This window comes from Pelophylax lessonae (assembly GCF_965119305.1).
Source record: "Pelophylax lessonae genome assembly, chromosome: 1".
Taxonomy (NCBI): Eukaryota; Metazoa; Chordata; class Amphibia; order Anura; family Ranidae; genus Pelophylax; species Pelophylax lessonae.
In genome coordinates this window covers 795,580,461-795,608,373 of record NC_138768.1, presented here as the reverse complement: position 1 = coordinate 795,608,373, position 27,913 = coordinate 795,580,461, and the positions used below count along the sequence as shown (strand labels likewise).

General features: G+C 43.2%; 1 protein-coding gene across 5 annotated transcripts in view; it reads left to right on the top strand.

Moving 5' to 3' along the window:
- PPP2R2C (protein phosphatase 2 regulatory subunit Bgamma) overlaps positions 1-27,913 on the top strand; it is a 248,097-nt gene that overhangs the window by 142,516 nt on the left and 77,668 nt on the right. Inside the window, exon 3 of one of the 5 annotated variants that reach the window (XM_082266616.1) lies at positions 13,721-13,766. The exons of the other annotated variants lie outside the window; for them this stretch is intronic. Within the exon in view, the coding sequence (XP_082122742.1) occupies positions 13,721-13,766 (46 nt within the window). The remainder of the gene's footprint in view (positions 1-13,720; positions 13,767-27,913) is intronic. 5 annotated transcript variants of the gene reach the window in all.

The following is a 27,913-nucleotide window of genomic DNA, read 5'->3' as shown; positions in this document are numbered from 1 at the left end:
GCGAGGTGGGTGGAAGGATGGATGGGGGCTTTTCCATTTGCCCAGAGAGGAGTTTTATGACACAAGTGTGTTATAATAATTGAGAACTGAATATTTCGATTCTTGCACAAGTCCAGTTATTTTTACATAGATTATGTTATAAATTTAGAACATTACCATGTCAAATCAACTCACAGAATGAATGCTCAGAATCTGATTATCTGTAAAATACGCTTTGGTTTTTTTATTTTGATGCATTTCTAATTTACTTGGTAGATTGATGTGAAATTAGACTGCACTGTGGAAGATGAACTAGGCAACTGAGATATTCATTTCAATATTTTATTATCTTTTTAGTAATAGTTGCAGTGCTGTAATAATATCTTGGAGCCTCATTTGTCTTGCTTGCGTCAGTGCTGAGTGTGGGTGGAAAAGCGTGTTTTGAATCTAGATGCCTGGCTTTGTTTATACATTACTCAATAAAAAACATGCTACTGTGACATCACAAGTGGCCTTAATGTTAGGAGTAAATGGATTATTATATCAGATACGATTTGACGTAAACCACAGGAGACTGTACGGGGAAAATAATCATTTTAAAGCTTATCGTTCATCTATACACAAATGCACAATGGATTCACACCAATATGCTTATGGCAATGTGTGTTAAAAGCAAGGTTTTATCACTCATTAACATGGTAGTCACCACAAGGCACAAATTCAGTATTAACCAATGCACCTGCACTTTAAAGCTTTGCAACACATTTTTGGAAATGTATGTTGTGGTGTGCAGAGTTGCTGCAAAGAAATTCAGGTATGTTTTTCCATGCTTTGAGGCTTGTTAAGGACCTGTTCATAGTAAATATGGTACCTTAACAAAATTAACTTTAACACACCAAAATAATGCATGCATTTATGAGAATAGTGCCAAAAGGGTCAGCTCACCCAAAAGTTGATATTTTTGGTTATGGTTGAGCCTCGGTGACCTGGATGACTAAGCTCACAAAGACAGGGGGTTAAAAGAAGTGGTTGAACTGTATTTCTACTGTCCCTCAACCTCCTACCCACAAAATAACATGGTGGCCATTGAGGTCCGTATACATCGTCACAACTGTGATGCTCTGCTTCATGGTGCAGCAAATTTAACTCGCATTACGCCTGCCAAACTTGCCCATTAAAGTCAATGGAACCATGCTGCAACTGTGTGCCAATGGTCAATGTATGCCCATCCCCTTGAGATCGGAGAAAAAAACAGGCATTAGGGAGGTGGCAGTATGAATGCCAGCAACCTGCTGCTCCGATGCCTCTGAAAAGCGGTGCACCGCAGATCGCTTCTCCTGAGGGGCAGTAAGTATGCTGGTGTGTAAAAGAGGTCTTATGCCCCTTGGAGTCTCCAGTTTCCTAAGTTGTTAGTACCACCCACATAGTCTTGCTCCTTTATTAAGAGTTAGTTTCATAGAATAGGCAAAGCGACAGTGTCTTTGAAAAGACCGCCTCTCACTCCAACCCACTGATATCTCTCCAGTCATTACCTGCTGCTCCTTACCCAATGCAAAATACCCAATTCTTCCAGGTATGAGAGAGCATATGATCTACTCACTATGGCATTTCTCAGGTCTAGCAGTCAATCACTAGACTCTAGTGGTGCACAGTCTTGCCAACAATGGAGTAGGTCAGTTGTTTTTAATGTTTTAATTCGTTGCCAGTCTATTAATTTGAGTAGGATACCCTAATGGAGTCCATGTTAATTTGTCCAAAAATGGACCTTAACACATGTGTATTAATGCGACACTGTGCTGTATTGGTTCATTAGAGGACTTCATATTGGCAAAATAGGTTTCAAGGTTTTAAGAGATTTGCATTATTTCTAAAACAAAACTTCTGTAGGTCATTTTGTTGTATTGTGACCTATTTTTCCATATCAGAAGTCCATATCTGAATATGTATGTTATGACACCTTTCCTGCCTACGTTTTACCATAGTAACTAAGGATAACGTACTAGAATACAGGGTGTAGGAGTAAAGAACTGTAAATGTAAATTACATTATGTAAATCGTTGTATGTCCCAGTAAGAAGAGCACAGCAGTATAGCATATTGTACTACAGTATTATAAAAGTTATCTATCTATCTATCTATCTATCTATCTATCTATCTATCTATCTATCTATCTATCTATCTATCTATCTATCTATCTATCTATCTATCTATCTATCCCACAAATTCTTTATTTCTTTCTTGTTTTTTATTTATGAGTTCATCTATTACAATTCTTTCTTTCTTTTTTTTTATATCCAATTCTTTTCTATTTATGAGTCGATCTATAAATGTTTCTTTTTTATACATCTGTCAATCTATTATACCAATTCTTTATTTCTTTTCTATATAAAGTGGGTATATAAAAGAATCAACCCCCTTTAAAAAAAATCACATTTTTTTGCTTTGCAGCCTAAATAAAGACAGACACAGTGTTCGCTTTATCCCACTATATTTACTCCGTGTTATATATTTTACTTGGATGTTCTAAGTTGCACTAACATGTCAGATAAAATCAAAAAAAAAAAAATCAAAAACAGATTTACTGAGTTTCAAAAAGGATGAACCCCCCCACTCCTAAAAATGACTTGGAAACTCAATCAGGTGTAGCTAATCACCTTCTCACAAAGCCATTTGACTTTCAACTTTGATCAGCTGTGGTCATTTTTATTATCGCAGCATGAAAAGAGCTTTCCTGGAGTTCTTCGGTCCTTGGTAGTGCAACTGAAAAAAACAATCAACTATGAGTGGCAAGGTACTGTCAAAAGATCTCTGGGATAAAGTTTTGGACAGGCACAAGTCAGGAGATGGATTTAAACAAATTTTAAGAGCTTTATCAATACCCAGAAGCACAGTTAAGTCTAATATTAGCGAAGTGGAAGGTATTCGGTATGACACAGACTTCCTGGATTAGGTCGTCGCTCAAAACTGGATGAAAGCGCCATGAGGAAACTGATCAGAGACTCTATCAGGAGACCTACAGCAAATCTGAAGCAGTTGCCTGAATTTGACAAAGAGTGATCATCATTGTGTGCATGTGACAACAATATCATAAATTCTCCACAATCGTGGCTTATATGGGAGGGTTGCAAGAAAAAAAGCCTCTCCTCAAGAAAGGCCACAAGCAGTCATGCCTGGGCTTTGCCAAAATGCACCTTGAAGATTCTGAGGCTACATGGAAAAAGGTGTTATGGTCAGATGTCTGCTGGAACCTGCTGACTGCCCAAAGCATCACGGTGCCACCAGCAGTTGAACTCAATCCTAACACACTGTGTGGGCATTTTTGCTTTGTGCTTTGGGGCATTGACATGTTGGAAAAAAAGGTGAATGTCTGTCACTTACCTGATGAAGACTGGAACGTTGTGGAGGCCTCTCTTGCACCTCCCACCCAGGTAGAGACAGAACGTGTAAGGGCAAGGAGTGGCACAAGCGCTGTAGCTGACTGGGGATGTTCGCTGTGTAGGTGTTTAGAGCTGGTAGTCGCAGTCCTAGGAAGAGGATGCAGGAGCAGCTTGGTACCAGAGACGGAAGCAGAACCAGGAGACGAACAGCAGTCAGCAGCAACCAAGCAGCAAGAAACAGAATCAGCAGGTACAGCAAGTCTAGGAGGCAGGCCAAGGTCGGTAACAGCCGGGCAAAGTGGTACAGAGTCAGCAGGCAGGTCAGTACAAGTAAACAGGCTGAGGTCGGAGTAGTTAGCTAACAGAGCTACTGCGCGAGTAGAAGCGAAGTCTCAAAGGCAAGCTGGGTCATACGCAGGTACAGCAGATCAGGTCTTGGAAACACAGGAACAAGATGAAGACCATTCAGCAACTGCTCATAGCATAAATATGCGTGCAATGAGCTGGCATGGTACATGCAACATTGGCCCTTCGCTCATTAAATGAACACGTGTGCAATGTGCATGAGCGCAAGCACAAATCCCCACTGGCTTTCTGATGCTAGGAATCTGGTTTACCTTACATTGCCCCCCCCCCCCCCCATTGGGCAGCCTCCGGATGCCTATCTGTGACATTTTCTCAGGGTGAGCTTGGACTTTCTTACCAGTCTTTGGGCATGAACATTGCCTTCTGTCTCCCACAAGTTCTCCTCAGGACTATAAATATTCCACTTGATTAAATACTGAATGAGTACCTCTCCTTCTACAATCCACAATGGCCTCAATTTCATACTCCTCTTCATCATCAATCATGATCGGTGCTGGAGGATCAAGATTGCAGGCAGAAAAGGGGTCTGGTACAGCAGGCTTTAGCAGAGACACATGAAAACTGGGTGAATTGTACACTTCTCTGGTAGTAAACGTTCCTAGGCTGTTGGATTTATTATTCTTCTTACAGCAAATTGACAAATGTACTTGGGGGCCAATTTCTGGGAAGAACAGGCCAGTTTCAAAATTAGTGGTTGATAACCAAACCCTGGCCCCTGGTTTGAGGTCCAGATCACCCCTTCTCTTTTTATCTAATAATTTTTTTGTTTTCCTGTCTGGCCTTGGCAATAGCTTCCTGCAAAACTTTATTGTTAATTTGCAGAAACTTCAGTCCCTCCTGACTGCTGGAACAGGTGAATCAAGGACTGTATCAGGTAAGAAGGAAGGGTTAAATCTGAAGTTTGCATAAAATGAGAGTTTTACCTGTAGTCAAATGTACAGAATCGTTGTAGGCAAACTCTGCTGGAGGAAGGACTAAAGCCCAGTCATCCTGCGTGAAAGAAGAAAAACACAGAAGGTATTGCTCTAGAGTCTGTTTCATTTGTTCTGTCTGACCATTAGTTTAGGGATGGTATGCTGAAGATAACAACGTCTCAATTTTAAGTGCTTTACAAAATTCTTTTCAGAATTTGGATGTAAACTGAACCCTGGTCAGAGGTTATGCTCCGAGGAACCCCATGGAACCTTTTCTTTGACAAATGCTTGTGCAGAGTCTAAAGCAGATGGTGTCTCAATCATTGGTATTAAGTGTGCCATTTTAGATAGCCTATCGACTATCACAAAAATAGTTGCAAAGTTTTCAGATGGTGGCAGCTTTAAGATAAAGTTCATATTAGTCATCTCCTAAGGCTTGCCAGGAATGGGCAAAGGTCTTACCAAGCCCAAAATGACCACTGTAAAAGCTTCAAAATCTTGCGTATCCCAAAACGCCCTGCCGGGAGGTGGTTATGGCACAGATTTAAGATTGACTGGTGCAAATATGAAGGTACAAAAACCTTTTGCTCATGGAAGAACAATCCATCCCATTCTTGCAATTGAGTCACATGGTGGACCTCTCTCCCTTGATGCCTGTTTGAGCTGTGACACCAAATCTTGCAGTAACAGAAAACTTTGGGGATGGTATCAGGCTGAGTAGCTTCCTTTTCTCCTGGAAACATGTGTGACAGAGCGTTGTGTTTCCCATTCTTAGAACCTGGTCTGTAGTTTATATGAAACGAGAATCTTGAGAAAAACAAGGCCCACCTCGCCTGACATGGTTTTAGACACCTAGCTATACAGAGATAATCCAATAAAGTCTAATGAAGCCAATGGAGAGAGGGCTTCCCTTGCAGGTAAGTTCCAGAACCCCCTGAGGGTGAAACAGGAGAGGTTAGGCCCAAAGTAGCATGGGTCGCCTGCTTGTTGTGCAACTGAAACTTGTTGTGAAACTGAAGTCTCTGGTTTCAGTTCACTTAGGGAGGCCAAAGTGGTGACCGCTTGGTTGTTGCTGACAGTAGGTGGTAGGAAATGACACAGTTCCAGATTCCCTGTTTATTCGTGGATTGTGTGCCTGCAACCATGGAATGCCTAGGATGATGGGAAAAATAGGCAATGGAATAATGTCCAGGTTTAGGTCCAGGTTTATTGGACATCCCAATGTGGCAAAAAAGTGGCAAGGTAGACGCGTTTCACACACTAAGATGTGTGCTTAATCATTAATTATGTAATTATTAAGCACACATCTTAATGTGTGAAATGCGTCTACCTTGCCACTTTTTTGCCACATTGGGATGTCCAATAAACCTGGATTTTGACCACATCTGAGTGCAGCCATTTCTTTTCATTATTAACTGTCCACGGAGGCGAGCCGGGGCGAGCACCGCTGTTGGTCATCAAGCTTCCCATTACCTTGAGCAGTGTATCTCTTTCCTTTGTATCCAGGTTTAGGTATTCTGAATGACTCAAGGGGTCACTGCCCATATCGGACAAGTTTCTTGCATGCTTGGACCTGATTTGGTATTCAAGCCATGCATCAGATGAATCTTCAGATGCTGTGCTTTAGCTTGCAGTGGAATTTGGTGTTGTTTAGCAAAGTTATAGTCCATTAAACAGCTGCATTCTTTGGAGTCAATAATTGCTTGGGTTTGGATGCTCTCTCCGGGTAGCTGTAAGGAGAAAACCAACAGGAGATGAGTGGAGATGCTCTTAAAGGATAACTGGAAGCCTCAGAAGCAGGGACGGACTTCCGTGGCCTTATTGAACAGTCACGCGGATAGTGACCAACAGTTACGCAGATAGTGACCAACCCCACTGCAGTAAAGGCATTATTTGTTCTACCGGCATTGGAGTCTTTCTTTGGATGACAGAGGTGAACGGGTAAGTCCCAACTAAACTGATTCCACCATAGAGAAGGATGGTGGCGAAGCTGAAGGCACAGAAGCTGCTGGTGTCCATATAAGTTGAGTATAACCAAACTTTTGTTGGTGGATCTAGTCTGGCAAGTTCATCTTTGAGAGCCTCTGAAAGTCCCAAGCAAAACTGGTACTACAAGGCAGGATCATTCCAGGCAGTTTTGGAACACAATTTGTGGAACTTAACCACATAGTCCTCCAGAGGCTGAAGTCCTTGCCGGAGCATATGCAGGATAGCCTCTGCTGTAGAAGTTCTTTGGGAATCATACTAATTCTGAACCATGGCCTCAAAGAAGGAAGAGACTGATATAAGGACCGGGCTGGTCTGCTCCAGAAGATGATGGGCCCATGACTGCGTTTCCTTGTGCAAGAGAGAAATAACAAAGCCCACCTTAGTGAACTCAAGAAAGAATGTTTTGTGGTTGTAATTCAGAATACAGCTGGCAAGCATTTCGGAAGAGAGCAGCGCCTATGCAGATGCGTAAATTACAATATCAGTGATCATAGTTCATATAAAAGTCCATGACAGAAAAGATGAACAGATAAAGCTACTCCATACACCAGGGGATTGAATGAAGAAACCAATCGCCAAAAAAGATGGACTCTTAGCAGATAGTGTTGACCCTCAAATAATAGAGAGGTCAACAACAGCGAGGATCAAGTATGCAAATGTGGTTCCGGGCAGGGGCAGACTGGCAACTTTCGGCCCAGGGGGCAAGTACAAACCAGAGGCCCATGGTGCAGTGACTCGCCCCCCCTCTGACTCTCCTTCTTGCCGTCCTCTTCCTGACCCCCATTCCAAGTTGAAGCCCTGCTCCAAATACTCTCTACTTACTGGCTTAATCTGAGTTCCCGACCTGGCCTGCAGGGGGCGGCTGGGGGGAGCTGGGACAGCTCGGTCGGAGCTGGCCGGGGGAGAAGAGTCTCCAGTGGGGCATGGAACCGGCCTCTGCTCAGATACAGTTTACACCATCCATGCTGGGGGGGGGGGGGTCTGCGTTCTGTCTTCAACCAGCACTCAGTAGGTTAGTGGCAGGGACTTTTTACTTCTCTTCACCAGGAATCCTTTAGACATGTCTGCAGCAGAAGCAGTGCAGCCTTTTTACTTGGCATCAGAGTGGCCCAGGGGGCAATTGCCCCCCTGGCCCAGTCCTCCCCTGGTTCCGGGATTGGCAATAGTGAATCCAGCTCGTTCTGAGGAAAGCAGTGATGGTAACCAAAAGAACACCTCACTCCCATTCAGGAACACAGATAACCAAGGCACATCAGGATAAAAACAGGAAAACAGGCTACAGTGGTGTAGTAGGTCCAAACTGGCAGACGTTTAATAAATATATTGCACTTACATTGAGGTGAATTAAAAACAGCATGTATACAACTTGTATTTAAAATCCATTGCTAACAGCGTGCTTATGTCAGACGTTCTGTCCCAGCCTTCCGCGTTTCATCCAATGACATCTTCAGAGGCGCCTCTGAAGGCATCATTGGATTACGAAACGGGTAAGGCGGGGACGGAACGTCTGACATAAGCTTGCTGTTAGCCATTTCATCCAATGACATCTTCAGAGGCGCCTCTGAAGACGTCATTGGATGACGAAACACGTAAGCAGGGGACAGGCATTCCCGGGACGGAATGCCTGACGTAAGCACACTGTTAGCCACTGACTTTGAATACAAGGGACTAGGACGTTTAAACGTACTGCGCATGTCCGTTTCGGGCTCACAGGTGGGAACACATTAGCCGGAGACGAACGAACCTTACACAGAGTGTCTACACAGATTGTTTCCTATATCTGTATCCATGCTGGAACCCTTAGTGTCGGGATGACACTTGTGCAATGTGAGTTGTAATTTTACTAAATAAAAGTTTATGTATCGTACAGAATTACGCTATGTTAGTTCATCTTTTTTCCTAAACATATGATATACCCCTGCCTGACTACATGTGGTTGTCTGTCTGAGGAGGATATGTTGGAGTAAATTATCAACCTGCACATTGGATATAATAAACAAGCTGCACTGCTGGTTTATAATCTTACCAGCTACTCCATCTGGTGAGTCCGTTTGGGGTGACTGGTGGAAGCAGCACATAGGGTTCTTTCCGGCACACACCTTTCGTTGAGGATTGTCACAACAGATATTTATTTGCACTTTTTTGCACAATTTCCTTTTTTTTGCACTTTATTGGACTTTTCTTGGGACTTTTAATGATCACTAATTTTTTATATTTTTTTATGAATTTATTCGTATGCATTTGTTACAGATATGAATTGTTGATAATTTACTTACATTTTTTGCATATATTTGCACATAGATTTTTGGTCAGCAATTTTTTGCACATTCATATGGCATGATTATATGATTGCGATTTAGTAGTGTCGCATGTATATTTTAGCAGTCATGTAGATTCAGTCTCTTATCCTAGCACTGTGCACTTTTTTTTATAATCGATATTATAATTTATTTTATTTTATTATATATTACCTATTTGGTGATGCACATATCATTTTAGGACACACACTGAGAGTATTTTTGCGCTGATTATTTATCTGTTTTTCATCCTGTTGCTGCATCCATTTGCAGTTAATTGGCAGTAATTATACTCTTAATTGGTTTTCTAATACAGCCTTGGATTGTCCTGGCGCTAGATCAAAATACTGGTAATTTTATCTAGAAATCCGGTTTACCTTACAATGTCCTTGCATGGCCTAGTTAGAGTCCAGACTTAAACCACATTGAAAATCTGTGGAATGACTTGAAGACTGCAGACCACAAACGGTCAACATCAAATTTAACTTAACTTGAGCAGTTCTGCAAAGAAGAGTGGGCAAGAACTGCAAAGTTAAGCCCCGTACACACGCAACGATTATCGGCGGACCGATCGTCCGACTTTTGTCCAAGTTGTGTTTTATTGGTTGGAATGTGCCTAGACTGCACACAAATTTTCTCGGCCAACAAAATTCTACTTCAGAAGTGATGTCATGTGTTGGTTTGTTTTCTTTGTGTTTTTTCTTCTCTGAGCATGCCCAGACTTGCTCATCAGATTTTTCCCTGTCGAAATCTGTACTGACTGCACGAAAATCGGCCGTTATGTTGACGGCCAACAAAAATTTTATAGTCTGCACACCAGATTTTTTTCGGCCGAAAAGTCGGAGTTGGTTGTCGAAAGCATCATACTAACAAGCCGAAAATCGGCAGATCGGACGTTGGCCGAAAATTCTCGGCCAATTTTCGACGCGTGTGTACGAGGCTTTAGTAGAGACATATCCCAACAGACTAAAGGCTGTAATTAAAGCAAAAGGTGGTTCAACAAAATACTGACACAAGAGGGTGATCACTTTCTAACTCAGCGATTCTGTTTTTGAATTAAAAAAAAAATCTAAAATGTTGGTGTTATATCTTTTACTTGGATGTTATAAGTTGTAAAGAGTAAGAGTAAATACAGCTGAATAAAGCAAAAACTGTGACTGTCTTCATTTAATGCTGCAAAGCAACAAAGTGTGATTATTTTAAAGGGGGGGGGGGGTTGATTATTTTCTATACCCACTGTATCTGTCTATTCCACCATTTTTTTTTCTTTTCTGCATACCCATCTCTGCATCCAACCAAGACTATCTATTTATCTGATCTATCTATATCTATATGATCTAAGTCTCTTTCAAATGGGCCTAGTTTGTGACTAGTGATCTGCAATGGATTGCTTTGTCAGCAGAAGCTGGCCTGCAGTTAGCAGGTGATTGGAAGGGAATATCCCACCTCTGGCATGCTTGTTTGAAGAGGCGTTTCACTTAAATTCCTCTTCCTGACAAACCAACAGCGTTCATTGGACTGTGACATGTTTATTTTTTTGCACAACAATGTTACATGTCCTATCTTTTATTAACACCCTAAGGCTCCTTCCACACGGGCAGTGCGCCCGACGGAGTCCGTTCTGCTCAGCAGGGGATCGATCCGCCATTCCCTGCTGAGCAGGCGGATGACAGCGCCGTCCCTGCTCTGTGTGCAGAGACGGAGCTGTCAGATCCCCACTGTCCTCTATGGGGAGATCGGATGAGAACGTACCGCCTGTCCGTTCTCATCCGATCCGATCCTCCAGACGGATGGAAAAATGGGTTTCCATCCGTCTGGATTTCACGGACAGGATCGGATAGCAGCGGGTGTCAGCAGAGATGTCTCCGCTGACACCCGCTGCCCCGTTGGGATGCATGGAGCATCCGATCAGTTCCGCCTGAAAAACTGACAGGCGGATCGGATCGCCCGTGTGAAAGGGGCCTTAACTGTTTTGAATAGATGTAATTAGCCATATAGGACTGAATGAGATTTCTACTTGAAAATTATTTTCATGCAGGAAAACAGTGAGGCCTCATCCTATAAGCTGTTTTATCTGTCGCTTTCTTGCTGGATCTTCTATTTTCTAGATTTATGACACAAGTCACCCTTCCAAAGCAGTAGTTGGAAGTGTATTTATAATCAGTGTCACACAATCCTGTTTGTTGCTGTAAAACACTTGTAGTGGTACAAAAAAACATTTTAACTTTGCATAACTCGACATTTCAATTATTTCTTTTGATGTTTTTCTATTTGACTTTATGTGTAATTCATTGGTTGGCTGTTACAGTGTGATTTGCTCCTGGTAGATCCTGGTAGATTGCCTGGGATGTGATTGTGTCATTAGCATTACTGGTTTCGGGGAGGCATGCACATTATTTTCAGCTTATTCTCTGTCTAATAATTTAATTGGAGCTCCAAAAAGCAATGTAGACTGACGTAGCTTGACTTCTCTATAAATAATGCAGTGGAGATTTACTTAACGTGTTACTAAACCCACAACAGAAAATCAGTGTGTATATGCAGTAAAGCACGATTGTTATACTCACTGTGGAACATAAAGGGTTAATCATGTGCACTGTGCAAAAAGGCTGTTTGTTTTTGTCTTCTCTGATCCTCCCCTTCTTTTACTGCCCCCAATCCATCTACTGATAGAACAGAGCCCTAGGAGGCTCTCTGCACATGCTCAGTTTGGTTGGTGTGTATTGCTAGAGAGTTTTTTTTTTCTCTTGGGAGGGTGCATGTGATCAGCACAGGGCCAATCAGCATTGTCCAGACAGAGGGTCAGGGGTCATGGAGCCTCTCAGGACAGTCAGAGGAGAAGAGACAGTCTTACAAGCTATAGCCAGTGCTCGGCTGGACACTGATAAAAGTCACAAGACTGCTATAACTGCTGATGAGAAAAGGTATTCAGCAAAATTACATTTCCATGTTCTGTGTACTGTGGGAGATCAGATATAGTAAATGCAGGGTCCTGGGATTTGTAACACTTTAAAGAGGACCTGTACTGTGGAAGCCATGGCCAAAATTCCAGGCAGTAGGAAGATCTTTTCCCTCACACTGACTTTCCATGCCTCGGTCTATGCCTGTCTCTGTGTGGAGGTGGTCATCTTGGTAGAAGAGCAGGGCTTTTTTTTTTTGGATAGAGTAACGAGGGGGGGACGTTTGGTTATAACTAGGGATCGACCGATGTCGGTTTTTCGTTGCCGATACCGATATTTTGACCATCCCATATCGGTATCGGCCGATATGGGCCGATATTTTGTACATCCTATGTTAGGGTCCGAGACTAGTCTTCTTCTCTTCCAACCATTAGGTGGTGATGCTCATGTAATGGTAAAATGATTTCACATAGCATAATTCCGTTTACAAATGTTATTGAATATGCCACTCACATATGTACAAATTAAAGATATAAGCAATTCCACATTAGCAGATCTGCTGGCAGATCGGTATCTCTCACCCACTTGCCGTAAGTGATACCGCTCTGTCCGGCATACGGTGACAATCTCTGAGGTCACGTGGTCACGCCGGGCGTGACCACGCACGTGACCTCCGAGATCGTATGCCGGACAGAGCGGTATCACCCGAGTGTCACCTATGGCAAGTGGGTGAGAGACGGATCGGTATCGGGTGGGTGGGAGATGGAGCAGGTGAGAGACAGAGCAGTATTGAGTGGATGCCGAACTGAGCAGTATCATCCGGGTATCACTTATGGCAAGTGGGTGAGAGATACCGATCTGCCAGCAGATCTGCTAATGTGAAATTGCTTATATCTTTAATTTGTACATATGTGAGTGGCATATTCAATAACATTTGTAAACGGAATTATGCTATGTGACATAATTTTACCCTTACATGAGCAATATTTGGAATATCGGCAATATCGGCCAGTTCCAGGGCCGAAACAGATATATCGGCAAAACTCCATATCGGCCCTCAATATATCGACCTTGCCGATAATCGGTCGATCCCTAGTTATAACCCCTGTCAGGTTTTTTTGCCACCTGTCCCATCCCATTGGGGAGGTTTACCTTCAATTCTTCGTCCATTGCAAAAACAGGAATTGAAAGTAAGTTCCTTCAAATTAAGCATATACTTGTATGTTTGCTCTAAAACTTGCCAACATCCCCCCAAAAAATAGCAAAAAAACATACATTTCCCCATTCTGGATGTTATAGGCAAGAATAACACGTTATATTAAAAGACATACATGTTAGTCTTTACTGAGTTACAAAACCAATAAAATCCTTATAAAAACAGTGACACAGCTGATTTTTAAACCTACATATCTCAGTACATTACAACCATATGAATACCCATATTGCAGTATGTTTGTGAGTAACATGTTATATAAATGTTATCTGTATTATAGGTATGTATGTCCTACATTCTATCTAAACAAATGTAGTTAAGTTACGTTAAATATGCTATACTCCTAATTTATATACCTCTAAAGAAGAATCTTTTTCTTTTCCTGAAATGTGTTGGGTGTTTCTGCACACAAATCTTCATGTCAGAAGATAGTGTTACCAGGGATGGGTATTCATATGGTTGTAGTGTACTGAGATATGTAGGTTTAAAAATCAGCTGTGTCCCTGTTTTTATAAGGATTGTATTGATTGTGTAACTCAATAAAGACTGACATGTATGTCTTTTAATATAATGTGTTAATCTTGCCTATAAATCCCAAATGGGGAAATTTATGTTTTTTTTTTTTTTATATGTATTTTGGGGATGTTGTTTCAGAGCAAACTCACAAGTATATGCTTAATTTGCAGGGATTTACTTTCAAATCGTGTTTTGGCTATGGAAGAGGAATTGAAGGTAAATCTCCCCAATCTTTTAATATAATGTGTTAATCTTGCCCAGTGTTTCTCAACCTTTTTTCAGTTAAGAGACCCTTTAAAATTACAGAGAATCTCGAGGCACACTCTAAAATTATAGGCAGTCTTAACGAACCCATTCTAAAATGTAAAAAACTATTCCAATAGTTTTACATAATGCAGCAACATAAATACACGTAGGACACCCAATGTTAAAGGTTTATTCTTCCAAAGCAAATACATTTTTGCAAACTGGTACTGACTAGTATACCAAGTATACTAGTATACCAATGTTTCTCTTCTCTCTCAGCTTTTCTCCATCACTCAGCTAATGAGACCCCAACACTGATGGACAAAGGCAAGGGAGGGTCAAACAAGGATGATATGCAGGCTACTGACATCCTCCTTGGCAACTGATATTATTGGTCCTTAGGAGGTTGGCAAGTAGAAGGTTGTAATAGTGTACAATGAAAACCTGTGGCTTTATGTAACCAAAAGGCAGGTTTCATCCACCCACCGGCTTGTATACAATTTTGGGGCAATTTTTAGGCATTTTGTCAAGGCACCTCTGAAGAAACCTTAAGGCACCCCAGGGTGCCTGGGCACCCTGGTGGAAAAAGGCTGATCTTATCCTGAATAGGGAAATGTAAGTTCCTTTTTTTTTCTGAAAATTAGGGGAATTCCTTGGAACCCCTCAGGTCACAAGAACTAGTGTCCCCATTGCAAGATTTCCCCTGTATTACATTTCTGGCGAGAACCCACTTTCAATGATAATAGTAAACAAGACTAAGAGAGAGAGTGAATATCCCTTACGGGGATGCAGACAGCAATAACAATCTAAACCTAAGGTGTTCTAACCTATTAGCAAAAGTATGTAGGCATAGGACACACCCTGCCACACCTTCCTTAATGGAGAATTATACAAAAATAAATATAGCTTAAACCCATTAATGTTTTTTTAACACTACTCTTTCCTTTATACAGGCTTTTAAAAGTTGCAAATGCAGCCATTTAGAAACTGGATGAAAGGTTTAGCACTGGGAAACACTTTTTTAAAGATAAGTAATTTTTTATACAACTATTTAGATTATTCCAAAATGAGGGACAAATGAGGAGGAAAGAGGGACAGAGGGACTTTGTTCCAAATGAGGGACAATTCCCATAAATCAGGGATGGTTGGGAGCTATGTATTAGCACCCTGTAGGAGAGGATGGACCAGTGCTCAAGTACCTTTATGGAGCAGATCAATTTCACTATCGTCCATTGACAAATGCAGCTTCCATACTTCTTATCCATTGGGTTATTTGCCCCCTGAAAGAGTAGTTCTAGGCAGGAAAAAAGTAATTCTCCACGCCCACGGGGCTGTCCCCACATGCATAACCCCACACTCTCTGCTCCAGCAAACCAGTTTGTTTCTGCCTAGAGACGGAGTAGGACCTAGGTTTCCTGCTGGGACTTCGGTCTCAGTTTTTTATTGTTTTTATATATATTTACTCACTTTGCTAGTTAGTGTTCAGGGGGATCCTCCTGGTGTTCTACAAGCAAGGCCAGCTTGGGTTTCACACTGAATAATCTAGATCCTTAAGGTCTCTCAAGCCTGGCCTATGAGTGTGAGCAGGTTATAGTCCCGCACTAGGCCTTGCCACAACAAAGCCCCTTTCTGGCGGGGACGAGCCTGCGTGTGGATGTCTCGCTGGGACGCGATGACCTGGAATGCCCTGAGTCGCAGCTTACCCCTTGGCTGGCAGCATCCCAACTCCGGGTGGGAGGTGGTTCTACCCAGAGCAGAGTCCACCCAGTCCATGGTATGGTGAGCAAATGTAGCCCCCCTTGCCCCTCGGTGGCCTTGGGGGGATGTGGGCTCTCTCCTGGGAATAATAGGACCTGGACTTCCTAAAAGATCCCTCCGGCCTGTCTGGTTGCCCGGCCTGGTGCCCTGTCCCCCTTTCCCGCCCTCTGGTGGGTGCTGTGGCTGGGGCACCTGGCATCCTGGGGGGGTTGGAAATGATACCTTTTTTCTTGCTGGGTCTGGTGGTGGATCCTTGAGACCTTCATATTGGGAGTCCCCGACCACATGGCAAGTCGTGGGCGCCGCTGTCTTTAGTGTGGGCATTGTAAAATATTTTCCCATTGACTTGTATGGGGCAGCTGTTTTTCCTGTGCTTCCTATTGAATTGCATTGGCAGCCCATTTTTGTGTAGCCCTATGGAGCTACACAGGCAGCGTGACCTTTCACATACCATGCTGATGCCATTTCCTGTGACTCCCTCTTCCTACTGCACAGTCCGATTCAGGAAGTTTCCTCTGAAGGTGGTACAGTACTGGGGTCTTTGTGGGCATATCCCTGCACACTCTGCTGACGGTATATATTTAAGAGGGACTCCGCAGACCACGGCGATTGAATATGGAGTCTCAGGCAGTAAATTCACCCTCAGACCGTCTGGATCGCAGTCGCTGGCCACAATTTCAGCAGCCCTGGAAAGCCTGGCGACCAAGGTCGATTTTGTTATGAAAAGGGTTACTAGCCGAAAACGACCGCTGCCTTCTTCATCATTGGTGGGGTCCTCTGATTCAGAGGCTGATATGGTTGCCACAGACGCCCCCTCTACCTGAAGGGTCGCTCAGTCAGATGGTGAATATGACCAGTCTTCTGATGGTTTCAGTAAGGGAAACTTTAAAAATGGCAGATGAGCCCACGCCGGCGGGGACACGGGTGTCTTTTGGCTCCCGCAAGACCCAAAAATCGAGCAAGGTTTTTCCTTGTGTTGAGAATTTTCATGATATTGTTAATGACCAATGGCGGCGTATCAAGCACGTGCTAGTAGTGCCTAAGGGCTTTAAACGCCATTATCCCTTTGCTGAGGCGGTTTCCAACCGTTGGTCGGTACTGCCTAAGGTGGATCATCCTGTTTCCAGGTTGAACAAATCTACTATGGTGCCTGTGGAAGATTCCCCAGTGTTTACAGATCCAGTGGACAGGCGGGTGGAATCCCTTTCCCGCCATCTTCATGTGTTGGCGGGTTATATTCTCAAACCGGTTTTTGTGTCTGTTTTAGTATCACAGACGGTTACAGAATGTGTAAAGGTTCTGAAGGGGAACTTGGATCCTGACATAGTTCCCCCCCCCGATCTGATGGAACTTATGGACCAGATGGCCCAGGCCCTGGTGTTCATGTGTGATGCGTCTTAGGATGCGGCTCCCCTGGTGGCCAGAGTGTCGGCTTTGGGAATTGCAATAGGACGCATGATTTGGCTGAAGAGATGATCGGCTGACCAGGCTTCCAAGAAAGCCCTGACAAATCTTCCTTTTTTGGGAGAGCGATTATTTGGCGACTTGATGGATGAGTAAATCAAGGGTCTGATTGGTGGAAAGAGTACTTTTCTTCCTCTATCCTCCAAAGGTAAAGCTCCCCGTACTAAGCGGGGGCCTTCCTTTACCTCTGATAGGCGTTTTTTTCGTGCCTCCGGGGCGCAAGCCCAAGACCAATCAGGCCAGTTCTGCAGACAAGTCCTCTTCAGCATGAAGGTGCATCCCTGGGGTGGGAGGACGTCTGCACTTCTTTCAGAAACCCTGGACTTCTATCATTCAAGACAAATGGGTTCACAAACTGATTCGTTCCGGGTACAGGATAGAATTGTGGTCTCGGCCAGTGGACAGGTTTTTTCAGTCAAATCTTCCCCTTTGTCCGGATCATTTGACAGATCTCCAGAAGGCTGTGCAGGATCTCCTTGCTCAAGGAGTGATTGTGCAAGTTCTTCCGCAGGAACGCTTTCAAGGTTTCTATTCAAACCTGTTCACGGTGCCCAAAAAAGGAGGGCAAGGTGCATCCAATCCTGGATCTCAAAGCTCTGAACCGCTTTGTGTGGGTGCAAAAGTTTCAAATGGAGTCAATTTGGTCGGTAGTGGCTTCCTTGAATCGGGGGGATTTTCTGGCCTCCATCGATATCAAAGATGCGTATTTGCACTTCCTCATCTTCTAGGGACATCAGCGATTCCTCCGCTTTGCGGTGGCAAAGGAGCACTTTCAATTTGTGAGCCTCCACTCCCAGATCTTTCACCAAGGTCCTGGCCCCGGTGCTGGCCTTGTTACGTCGGTGAGGAATTGCGATTTTGGGATATCTGGATGATCTCCTGTTGCGAGCAGACTCTCATTCGGATCTGTTGGGCAACATCTCAATTACGGTTCAGACCCTTCAGGAATTCGGGTGGACAATTTAAAAGAATCTGCTCTGACGCCATCCATACAGGTCACTTATCTGGGGCTGACTCTCGACTCTGCTCTGGTGAGGTGAGTCTTTCTTCCGTTGGAAAAGCTTCAGAAGTTGCAAAGGGCAATAAGGTTGCTGATGGAAACCGATCAGTCTTCCCTACGGACTTGCATGAGGGCCCTTGGTCTGATGATATCGACCTTTGAGGCGGTCCCGTTTTCTCAGTCTCACTCGAGGCCTCCGCAAAAATAAATTTTTGCAAAATGGAACAGGAACCCTCAATCCTTGGACCAGAAGATGAGTTTGGCTCTCGCCTGGTGGATCAAGTCGCCAGCTTTGTGTCAGGGCAAGTCATTCCTGCTGCTGTTCTGGACGGTGGTCACCACGGACGCCAGCCTGTTGGGCTGGGGCAAAGTGCTAGGGATGCTCTTTGCCCAGGGGACTTGGTCGACAGAAGAGTCTTCCTTGCCGATCAATATTCTGGAGCTCAGAGCGATCAAGCTTTGCCTGTTCCACTGGACGAGTCGGCTACGTGGGTCTCCGGTTCGGATGCACTCGGACAATGCCACGGCCGTGGCTTAAATCAATCATCAAGGGGGCACCAAGAGTGCCCTGGCGGCCACGGAGGTGGCCGAGATTCTGGTTTGGGCGGAAGCCAATATTTCGGCTCTTTCCGCAGTCCACATTCCGGGTGTGGAGAATTGGCAAGCAGATTACCTGAGTCGTCAGGTGCTGGATCAAGGGGAATGGTCCCTTTATCCGGAAGTATTTCATGTCCTGTGTGTCCGGTGAGGGACTCCAGAGGTTTATCTGTTTGCATCTCACCTCAAAAGAAAAGTCCAGCGGTTTGTGGCCAGGTCTCGGGATTCTCTGGCCGACGCCACAGACGCTTTGGTGGCTCTTTGGAGCCAGTATCGGCTGATTTATGCATTCCCTCCGCTCGTACTCCTGCTGAGGTTTCTTCGCAGGGTGGCGGTGGAAGGAATTCCGGTCGTTTTGGTAGCACCAGACTGGCCTCGGCGGTCTTCGTACGCTGACCTGGTAAAAATGGTTGTAGATTCTCCATGGAGACTTCCTCTGCGGGAGGATCTGCTGTCTCAGGGACCGATCTTCCATCCTGCTTTACGGTTGCTTGCCCTAACGGCTTGATTGTTGAAAGCAAGGTGTTGAGGGAGCCTTTCTGACTCGGTGATTCCTACACTTTTGAATGGCAGGAAATCGACTTTCAGGAAGATCTATCATTGTACGTGGAAATCGTACATTTCATGGTGTGAATTGCTGCAGCTGCACCCTCGGTTGTTTTCCAAAAGGGGTTAAGCAGCATTTGGCTTTGGGCACATTCAAGGGCCAAGTGTCAGCCTTGGCTATTTACTTCCAACGTCCATTGGCTACTAATAGCTTGATTCACACCTTTATTCAGGGGGTGCATCATCTGGCTCCTCCGAAGAGATCCCTGTTGCCTCCATGGGATCTCAGTCTAGTTCGGTCTGTTCTTCAAAAGCCTCCCTTTGAGATTATTAAGGAGATTTCTCTGCTTTCTTTGTCACACAACGTTGTCTTTCTGGTGGCTATCACTTCTGCTCGCAGAGAGTCTGAATTGGCGGCGCTGTCCTGTCATTTGGCTTTTTTGGTGGTCCACAGAGATAAAGTGGTTCTCCAACCTAATCCGTCTTTCCTCCCTAAGGTGGTGTCGGATTTTCATCTTTAATGAGCACATTGTGTTGCCTTCCTTATGTCCTAAGCCTAAACATCCCAAGGAAATTGCCTTGTATTCTCTGGATGTGGTTCGGGCGATAAGGGTTTATCTGACGGTAACTGAGTCTTTTAGGGGATCAGACTCTCTCTTTGTGCTTACTGAAGGACCTCTAAAAGGTTTGGCTGCGTCTGCTGCTACCATATCCAGATGGATCAGGCAGATGGTTGTTCAGTCTTATTCACTCAAGGGTCAGGTTCCTCCTTTCCCTCCTTTCCCTTATTCTACTAGAGCGCTGAGTGCCTCTTGGGCTTTTCACCATCAGGCCTCAGTAGTGCAAGTTTGTAAAGCAGTGACTTGGTCGTCTGTGCACACCTTTACAAAGTTCTACAAGGTTGATTTGTTGGCATCTTCGGATGCTTCCTTTGGCCGCACAATTTTTGCAGGCTGCTGTTTCATAAGAGAATCGTTTATTTCTCTTTAGGAGTTTTTTTTTCCTGGGTGAGCTCCTGTTCTTGGTTGAGCTTCATGTTACCCAGTGGGCTAAGTTTAGCCTTTGGAGTTTACATTTCTATCTGGTTGCGTTCTTCGCACCCCATAATACCTACACTGCTTTGGGATGTCCCAATGGATAAGAGGTATGGAAGCTGTGTCGGGCAGTGGACGATAGAGAAAACTGGATTTATGTAAGAACTTACCATAAAATCAGTTTCTCTGAAGTCCATTGACAGACGCAGCACCCACCCCTCTGTTATAGGGATGGTTTTTGTATCTTCTTTACTGATTACAACAAAACTGGTTTGCTGGAGCAGAGGGTGTGGGGTTATGCCTGTGGGAACAGCCCCCTGGGCATGGAGAATTACTTTTTTCCTGCCTAGAACTACTTTTGCAGGGGGCAGCATAACCCTATGGATAAGCAGTATGGAAGCTGCATCCGTCAATGGACTTCAGAGAAACAGATTTTACGGTAAGTTCTTACAAAAATCCTTTTTTTTTTTTTTTTTTTTCATTTCTGCTATTGGGCTGGTTTTTGGCATTTCTTAAGATAGCAAAGTATCTTAGGGGACAAACTAGTCTTTCTTTTGGCAAATGTGTCTTCAATTGTCTCATAGACGAAAAGCTAAAACAATAAATGTGTTTTCCATTTTGACTAGTGTTCGTTTTTAAAAAAGGTACTTTTACTGTAATTAAAAAGTATACATTAAATTCTACAATTTGTCCCATTTAAAATTTCCCAATATTTCTGGTACAAAACATGCCAAAGTGGCACAATGTTTTATGCAACGCTGAAAAAATAACAAACAAAACGAATGGAAAAAATATAAATGTTATAAACAAGAAAAAAAGAATGAGCAGAACATTTTCAAGAAGGAACAGAAAATGTTAATAATCCTTATTTTTTTTTTTTATACTTGCAAATTTTAACCAATTTCATATGCAGATTAATCTATTCCCTATCAGGCCTTGCGCTCCACTTTTGAACTTAGGTGGCCAGACCATTTTTGCTATTTTTGCATTGTTTGTTTTTTTATTTCACCCTTACAGCTTTCAGAATTTGTGAAAGACCCCCATTTTCTAAAAGCATAGAACCAGTAGAAAAAAAGAAAGGTGCTTTTTTTTTTTTTTTGAGCCCTGTGATATTTGAGCAAATGTCTACCAGAACAATATTCTTGCTAAAAATACACTAAAATAATTATTAGTGGATACATAAATGGCAAAATTTACAAAATTCTTGCTAAATGTCTACTAAAAATAAAAGATAAAACTGTTTTGAGATAATAAATACAAAATATTTGTACATTTTAAATTGCGCTTCTTTGTGAAATAGTGAAAACTGAAGATGGGCAAAACCGTACGTAAAAACAATTTACGCTAAAAATCTGAAGTTATTATTTTTCCTTTACACCTTTCAGAGTTTGTATAAGACCCGTTCACATGTGGCGCACTAAAGTGTAGGCCCGTGAAGGGGTGTGTTCACCCGCATGGGAATGTCCAGGTGTTTCGGGCATCCCTATGCAGACAGTCCCATTCATGTCAATAGAATAGTCATTAACCAATTCAGCCCCGGAAGATTTGGCTGCTCAAAGAACAGGCCCTATTTTGCGATTCGGCAGTGCGTGACTTTAACGGACAATTGCGCGGTCGTGCGACACTGTACCCACATTAAATTGATGTCCTTTTTTCCCCACAAACAGAGCTTTCTTTTAGTGGTATTTGATCACCTGTGTGATTTTTATTTCCACAAACAGAGCTTTCTTTTAGTGGTATTTGATCACCTGTGTGATTTTTATTTTTTGCGCTATAAACAAAAAAAGAGCGACAATTTTGAAAAAATAACAATATTTTTCACATTTTTTATATGAAATTCTAAAAAAAAAAGTAAAAATCAAAATTTTTTAACATTTTAGGCCAATTTGCTTTCTGCTAAGTTATTGCGTTTACTAACTACGGGAAAGATTTCTGTCATTTTTATTGTTTTTTTTTAAACTAGTAATGGCGGCGATCTGCGTTTTTTTTTTTTGTGGGACTGCGACATTGCGGCAGACAGATTGGACCCCTGACTGACATTTTTGACACTTTTGGGGGTACCAGTGACATTACTACATTAATCAGTGCTATAAATATGCACTGTTACTGTAAAAATGACACTGGCAGGGAAGGGGTTAACTTTATTGGTGATCAAGGGGTTAAGTGTGTCCCTAGGGGCGTGATTCTAACTGGTAGGGGGCGTGGCTAATGAAGTAACCACAGAGACATGCGATCCTATATAGCAGGATCGCATAGCCTCTGTGCCTACTTCAGTGAGAATGACAGACGGCTGTGTTTACATCAGCCGTCTGTCTTTCTTCCTCTCCTGTGGGAGATTGCGAGTGGCGGGCGGCCATCGGAGCCGCCGGTCACGCGCGCTGGCTAGGCAGGGAATGAGCACTTTGCCTGTAAGCGGCTGCATGCCGCAGTAAATATACTGGAGGCGGTCGGCAAGTGGTTAGTGGTGTATCCCAAGGTTCAGTTTTGGGACCCTTACTTTTTAATATAATAATAAGTAATATAAGTTCTGGGATTAAAAGTACCATTTCAGTCTTTGCAGATGACTTCAAGCTATGCAGTGGAATAACATTCTTACAGGATGTCTCCAACTTACAAGCCGACCTCAATGCACTATTTAATTGGGAAACTGTGTGCAAATTAAGTTCACAATGATAAATGTAAAGTTTTGCACTTGGGGTCTAAATATATGCATGCATCATACATACTAGGGGGACTACAACTGGGGGAGTCAATGGTGGAGAAGGATCTGGCTGTTCTGGTAGATCATAAGCTTAAAAAAGGCATGGAATGCCAAGCTGCGATTTTCAAAGTGAGCAAAATCCTTTGTTGTATTAAAAAAGGTATGGACTTAATAGAGCTATAATTTTGCTCCTCCACAAATCATTAGTAAGACCTTATCTGGAATACGCAGTTGAGTTTTGAGCTCCAGTTCACAAAAAGGATATCAGGGAACTGGAGAAAGTGCAGAGAAGGACAACCAAACTGATAAGAGGCATGGAGGAGCTCAGCTATGAGGAAAAATTAGAGGAACTGAATTTATTCTCTCTTGAGAAGAGGAGATAAAGGGAGGATATGATCAACATGTACATAAATACATAAGTGTTCCATATAGTGAACTTGGTGTTGAGTTATTCACCTTAAGGTCATCACAGGGGACAAGAGGGCACTCTTTACGTCTGGAGGAAAATAGATTTCATTTTCAAATACAGAAAGGCTGCTTCAAAGTAAGAGCTGTGAAAATGTGCAATAGACTCCCTCAAGAGCTGTTCTGACCAGCCTGGATTATTTCCTTTATACACATAATATAACTGGATACTAATATTTACAGGTAAAGAGGATCCACGGAATATCCGATTTGCCTCCCGGGGGATCAGGAAGGAATCCCCCCCCCCCCACTGCAGGAAATTGAATCATGCTGCTTTATTGTTTTTTTTTTCTTGCCTTCCTCTGGATTAACTGTGGGTATAGAATAATGTATATGTATGTTTTCTATTTGTGTGTGTATTTTTTTTTGTGTGCTTTAACTGGATGGACTAGTGTCATATTTCAACCAAATTAACTATGTAATTGGGATGCAGCAGCTGGATGGGCACCACTGTTGCTCCCAATCTGACATCCGTGTGGATGTGGGTGCATGACCCCAAACGCAGACAGTGTTAAATCCGGGACATGCACCCGAACCCACATGGATGTCAGTGTGGGGGCAACGGCTGTGTTTGTGCAGGTGCTACATCCCAAATGACATGAATGGGACTGCCTTCACAGGGATGCACTGAACACCTGTAATCCTTGTACAGATAAACACAGCAGCATAGGCTGTAGTATGTTCTGTGTGAACAAGGCCTTACTATGTTTGTTTTTTTTTTTTTTTTTACAATTTTATTTTTTAATATTTTGTACTTTCTCTCTTTTTTGGAGGGGGGGGGGGGGGGGGTTGATGAGATATCAAAGGTATAAACAGTCCCCTGATGTCTCTTTTTTGAGGAATTGAAGACAGTAATTTTCTCTGCAGCCTGAGCTGCACTCTACTTAACCACTTTACCACTAGAGGATTTTGCTGTCTTACGTCTGGGCCACTTTTTGCGATTTGGCGCTGTGCGAATTTAACTGACAATTGCGCGGTCGTGCGACGCCATACCCAAACGAAATTTACGTCCTTTTTTTCCCACAAACAGAGCTTTCTTTTGGTGGTATTTGATCACCTGTGCGATTTTTACTTTTTGCGCTATAAACAAAAAAAGAGCATAAATTTTGAAAAAACAACAATATTTTTCACATTTTTTATATGAAATTCCCCCCAAAAAAATGTAAAAATCAAAATTTTTTAAAATTTTTGGCCAAATTGTTTTTTGCTACCTATGTTTGGTAAAAAAAATTCACAATAAGCGTATTTTGATTGGTTTGCGCAAAGGTTATTGCGTTTTTGGTGTTTTTTTTTAACGCGTAATGGCGGCGATCTGCGATTTTTTTTTGCGGGACTGCGACATTGCGGCAGACAGATCGGACCCTTGACTGACATTTTTGACACTTTTGGGGGTACCAGTGACATTACTGCAGTAATCAGTGCTATATACATGCACTGTTACTGTAAAAATGACACTGGCAGGGAAGGGGTTAATTTTATTGGAGAGGGAGGGGTTAATGTATGCCTGGTGCTTACTGACGTGTGTGGGGGGAGGTGACTATGTGACACAAGGACAGATCCAGGGTTCAGCTATGCTGAACCCTGCAATCTGACCCTGCCTGTCACTTGGGAGATCCGCCCGCTTGTGTTTACACAAGCAGGCGGATCTCCACACTAGATCCCCGACGATCGGGGAAGAGCAGCGGCGATCGCGTGCGCCGCCGAGAAAGGGGAGTGTCTGACGACGTAGTACTACGTCGTCAGACGATAACGAGCCACTTTGCAGCAGTACTATTACCGTACGCAGACGGCAAGTGGTTAAATGAATAGGAGTCTGTGTAGAGACTCCTATTCATTCACAAAACTGAAGTATAGTAAACACGGTGTCAAATGGACACAGGAGCTATCAGTACTGACCATGTCTATTCAAGGAAAGGAAGGGGACTAGTAAACACATGTGTTCCAGCCCTCCCAACCGCTCCCCATCCTGATGACAGCTCCCCTGTGTGCTCCATCGGAAGCTGCAGCTGGCTGGAGGGGGGGGGGGGGAGGGAGAGGTGGCCAGGAGCACAGGGGACAGATTGGAGGATCATAAAGGGGCGGCGGCATTGCAGGGGGGTGAATGTAATTATTAAGTCCCTGTGGCTGCCCTGCAGCCCCTGAAGCCGGCAGCGGCAGGGTAGCCACAGGGGATCCAATTGTCCATGCAGGGGAATCGAGGCTGGAGACATGGAAAGCAGAGCGGCGTCGGTGAAGAGGGAGTCACATTTTAGCTGCTTGTTAGCCGCTAATCAAGAGTCGGTTTTGCTTTAAGTTTTGCTTCAGCTGAACAGTTTTGCTATCAGCTCATTGTCACTGAAGTAACTCAAAGACACTTGCAGACTATCTGTATGCAGCTGGTCCTGCTATATAATACATAGCAACATCCCAGAAACTTTGTTGACATGTTGACGTTTTTTAGGATGTGTCTCCCTTGTTTAAGGACCAAAAATTGTATAAGGACAACTAAACCTTGGTGCAAGTAGTCCTTTTAAGGCATTGCTCCAGCCCCATGAGTACAGCCCACCTGGTCTGATACTTACCTTTGCCTTTGTTCCAGTGATCTTCACTGTGTAGTCCTGCTCAAAGCTGCACAGCCTTTCTTCAGTAGGCGACTTCTGTGGGTTCTCTTCATCCTGGGTATGCACATCACACCCTTATTTAGTTTAACAGGGAGCTGTACTCATGGCAGCCTCCAGTTGTCTTGCAGATTACTCCTCTCCCTGTAGAAATTAATGGGCCATGTCGCACACGTGCAGGATCAAGAGGACCCAGAGATGACACTTAAGAAGAGCTGCCCAGTGAAATTCTAAGGTGGGCATATGTAAACTTGAGACCAATTGGACTGAGCCTGCAAGATTATAGTGTTTGACTGGAGTGTAAGTTTAAAGATGAATTCCAAATATAAATATTTGTGCATAGTTCCATTGGACCAATGTAAGAAGCCATGTTCCATGCCTGTCCAATCCCCAGGCACTGCTACCACAGTGGTATTTGCTACTTTCTAGGTACCCTGCTTCTTTGGGAATATTCCTAACTGCAATTCATCTTTAAAGAAGTTTAGAGGCCATTTTGGTTAATTGACCAGTCAATATGGCCATCTAGGTCTCAGAATCATCACAACTCCAGTGTCAGATCAGGTAGTCAGCTTGTAGCTTTAGTCACTCAGTAGTCTTGAACCACTATTATAATCTTGCTGCAGCTGTTAAATGGAATGTGTTGCCTTTTATCGCTGTACCACTTTATTGCACTTGTTACAAGGCAAATCTGGGTAATAACAGCACACCTCTGAAGCAATAAACATTATTGATAGCTCTCATATTTCCATGGTACAGTGGCTAGGGAGGGTTCTTAAATATTCAGCTGTGAGTCATTGGGCACACAACCATCCACCTATTATCCATGACTAATGAGCAAGGAACATCTGTAGGAGAATTTGGAATTCTCTGTGAACAAGTCAGCGATGTCAGTGATTGTTCAGTGCGTTTAGGAATTATGTACCATGGAGATGTAGCAGAGTGAATTGTAAGATATTTGGTTTGAAACAGCCATTCACAAGAAGGGTTCTCTGGAATCCTGGGGGTCCTCCATAGGTTGCGAGGGGTTCCTTGAGCTGCAGCTGATCTCAGATTTGATAGTGCCTGCATAGTTCCAGGGCCAACATTACTTAGCAGACAATGGTATGAAAACAATCTTTTTGTTCTCTATAAAGGTGGCATTCCAATCACCACTTTAAGGGGGCATTATTTCAACTGACCACCAATGTAGGGGGCATTTTTCCCTCCGACCTCTGATGAAGTGGTTATGGCAGGTGTTTCCTGAGACCTGAAAATTTAGGTCAAGGGTTCCTCTAGGGCAGTGATGACGAACCTTGGCACCCCAGATGTTTTGGAACTACATTTCCAGTGCATGAGCATCATGGGAAATTTAGTTCTAAAACATCTGGGGTGCCAAGGTTCACCATCACTGCTCTAGGGTAAAAGGGTTGAAAAAGGCTGGTTTAAAATATAAAACCAAAACTTTTTTTCTATAGTGTTTTTGATGTTTGTGATGATGGGTTTGAAAGCCCAGTTAAGCTTTTATCGCTGTCTGTGTCTTTGCTGAGGGATTCACCTTCCAGTTTTCCCCAGAACAGGAGGTGCTTGGGATAAATGTTCCGGTGACAGCTAAAAGAGGGTTTCACCCTACATTGTAGAGATATTCTCTCAATTATTGTTTTGTTTCTGGAACAGGAGGGAAAGGAAATCTCTCCAATGGGATACACAGACAGCACAAAAAAACTAATGGGGTTCAAAGCACTCTAAACAACCAAAAAACAAAAAGAAACAAAAAGAAACACTGTACCAGGTAGCAATGGATACATTTCATTTTTTGTTCCAGAATGATCATTTTTAAACTTTTCTTAGTTAAGCAGGCCCAAGTTAATAAAATATTGGTGTACCAATAGATTGGGCATATTCAAATATTGGAGCAAATCTTTAAGTTACCCATTCAGGGCAAAGTAAAAAGTTTGCTTGATAGCTTGATCCTCTTT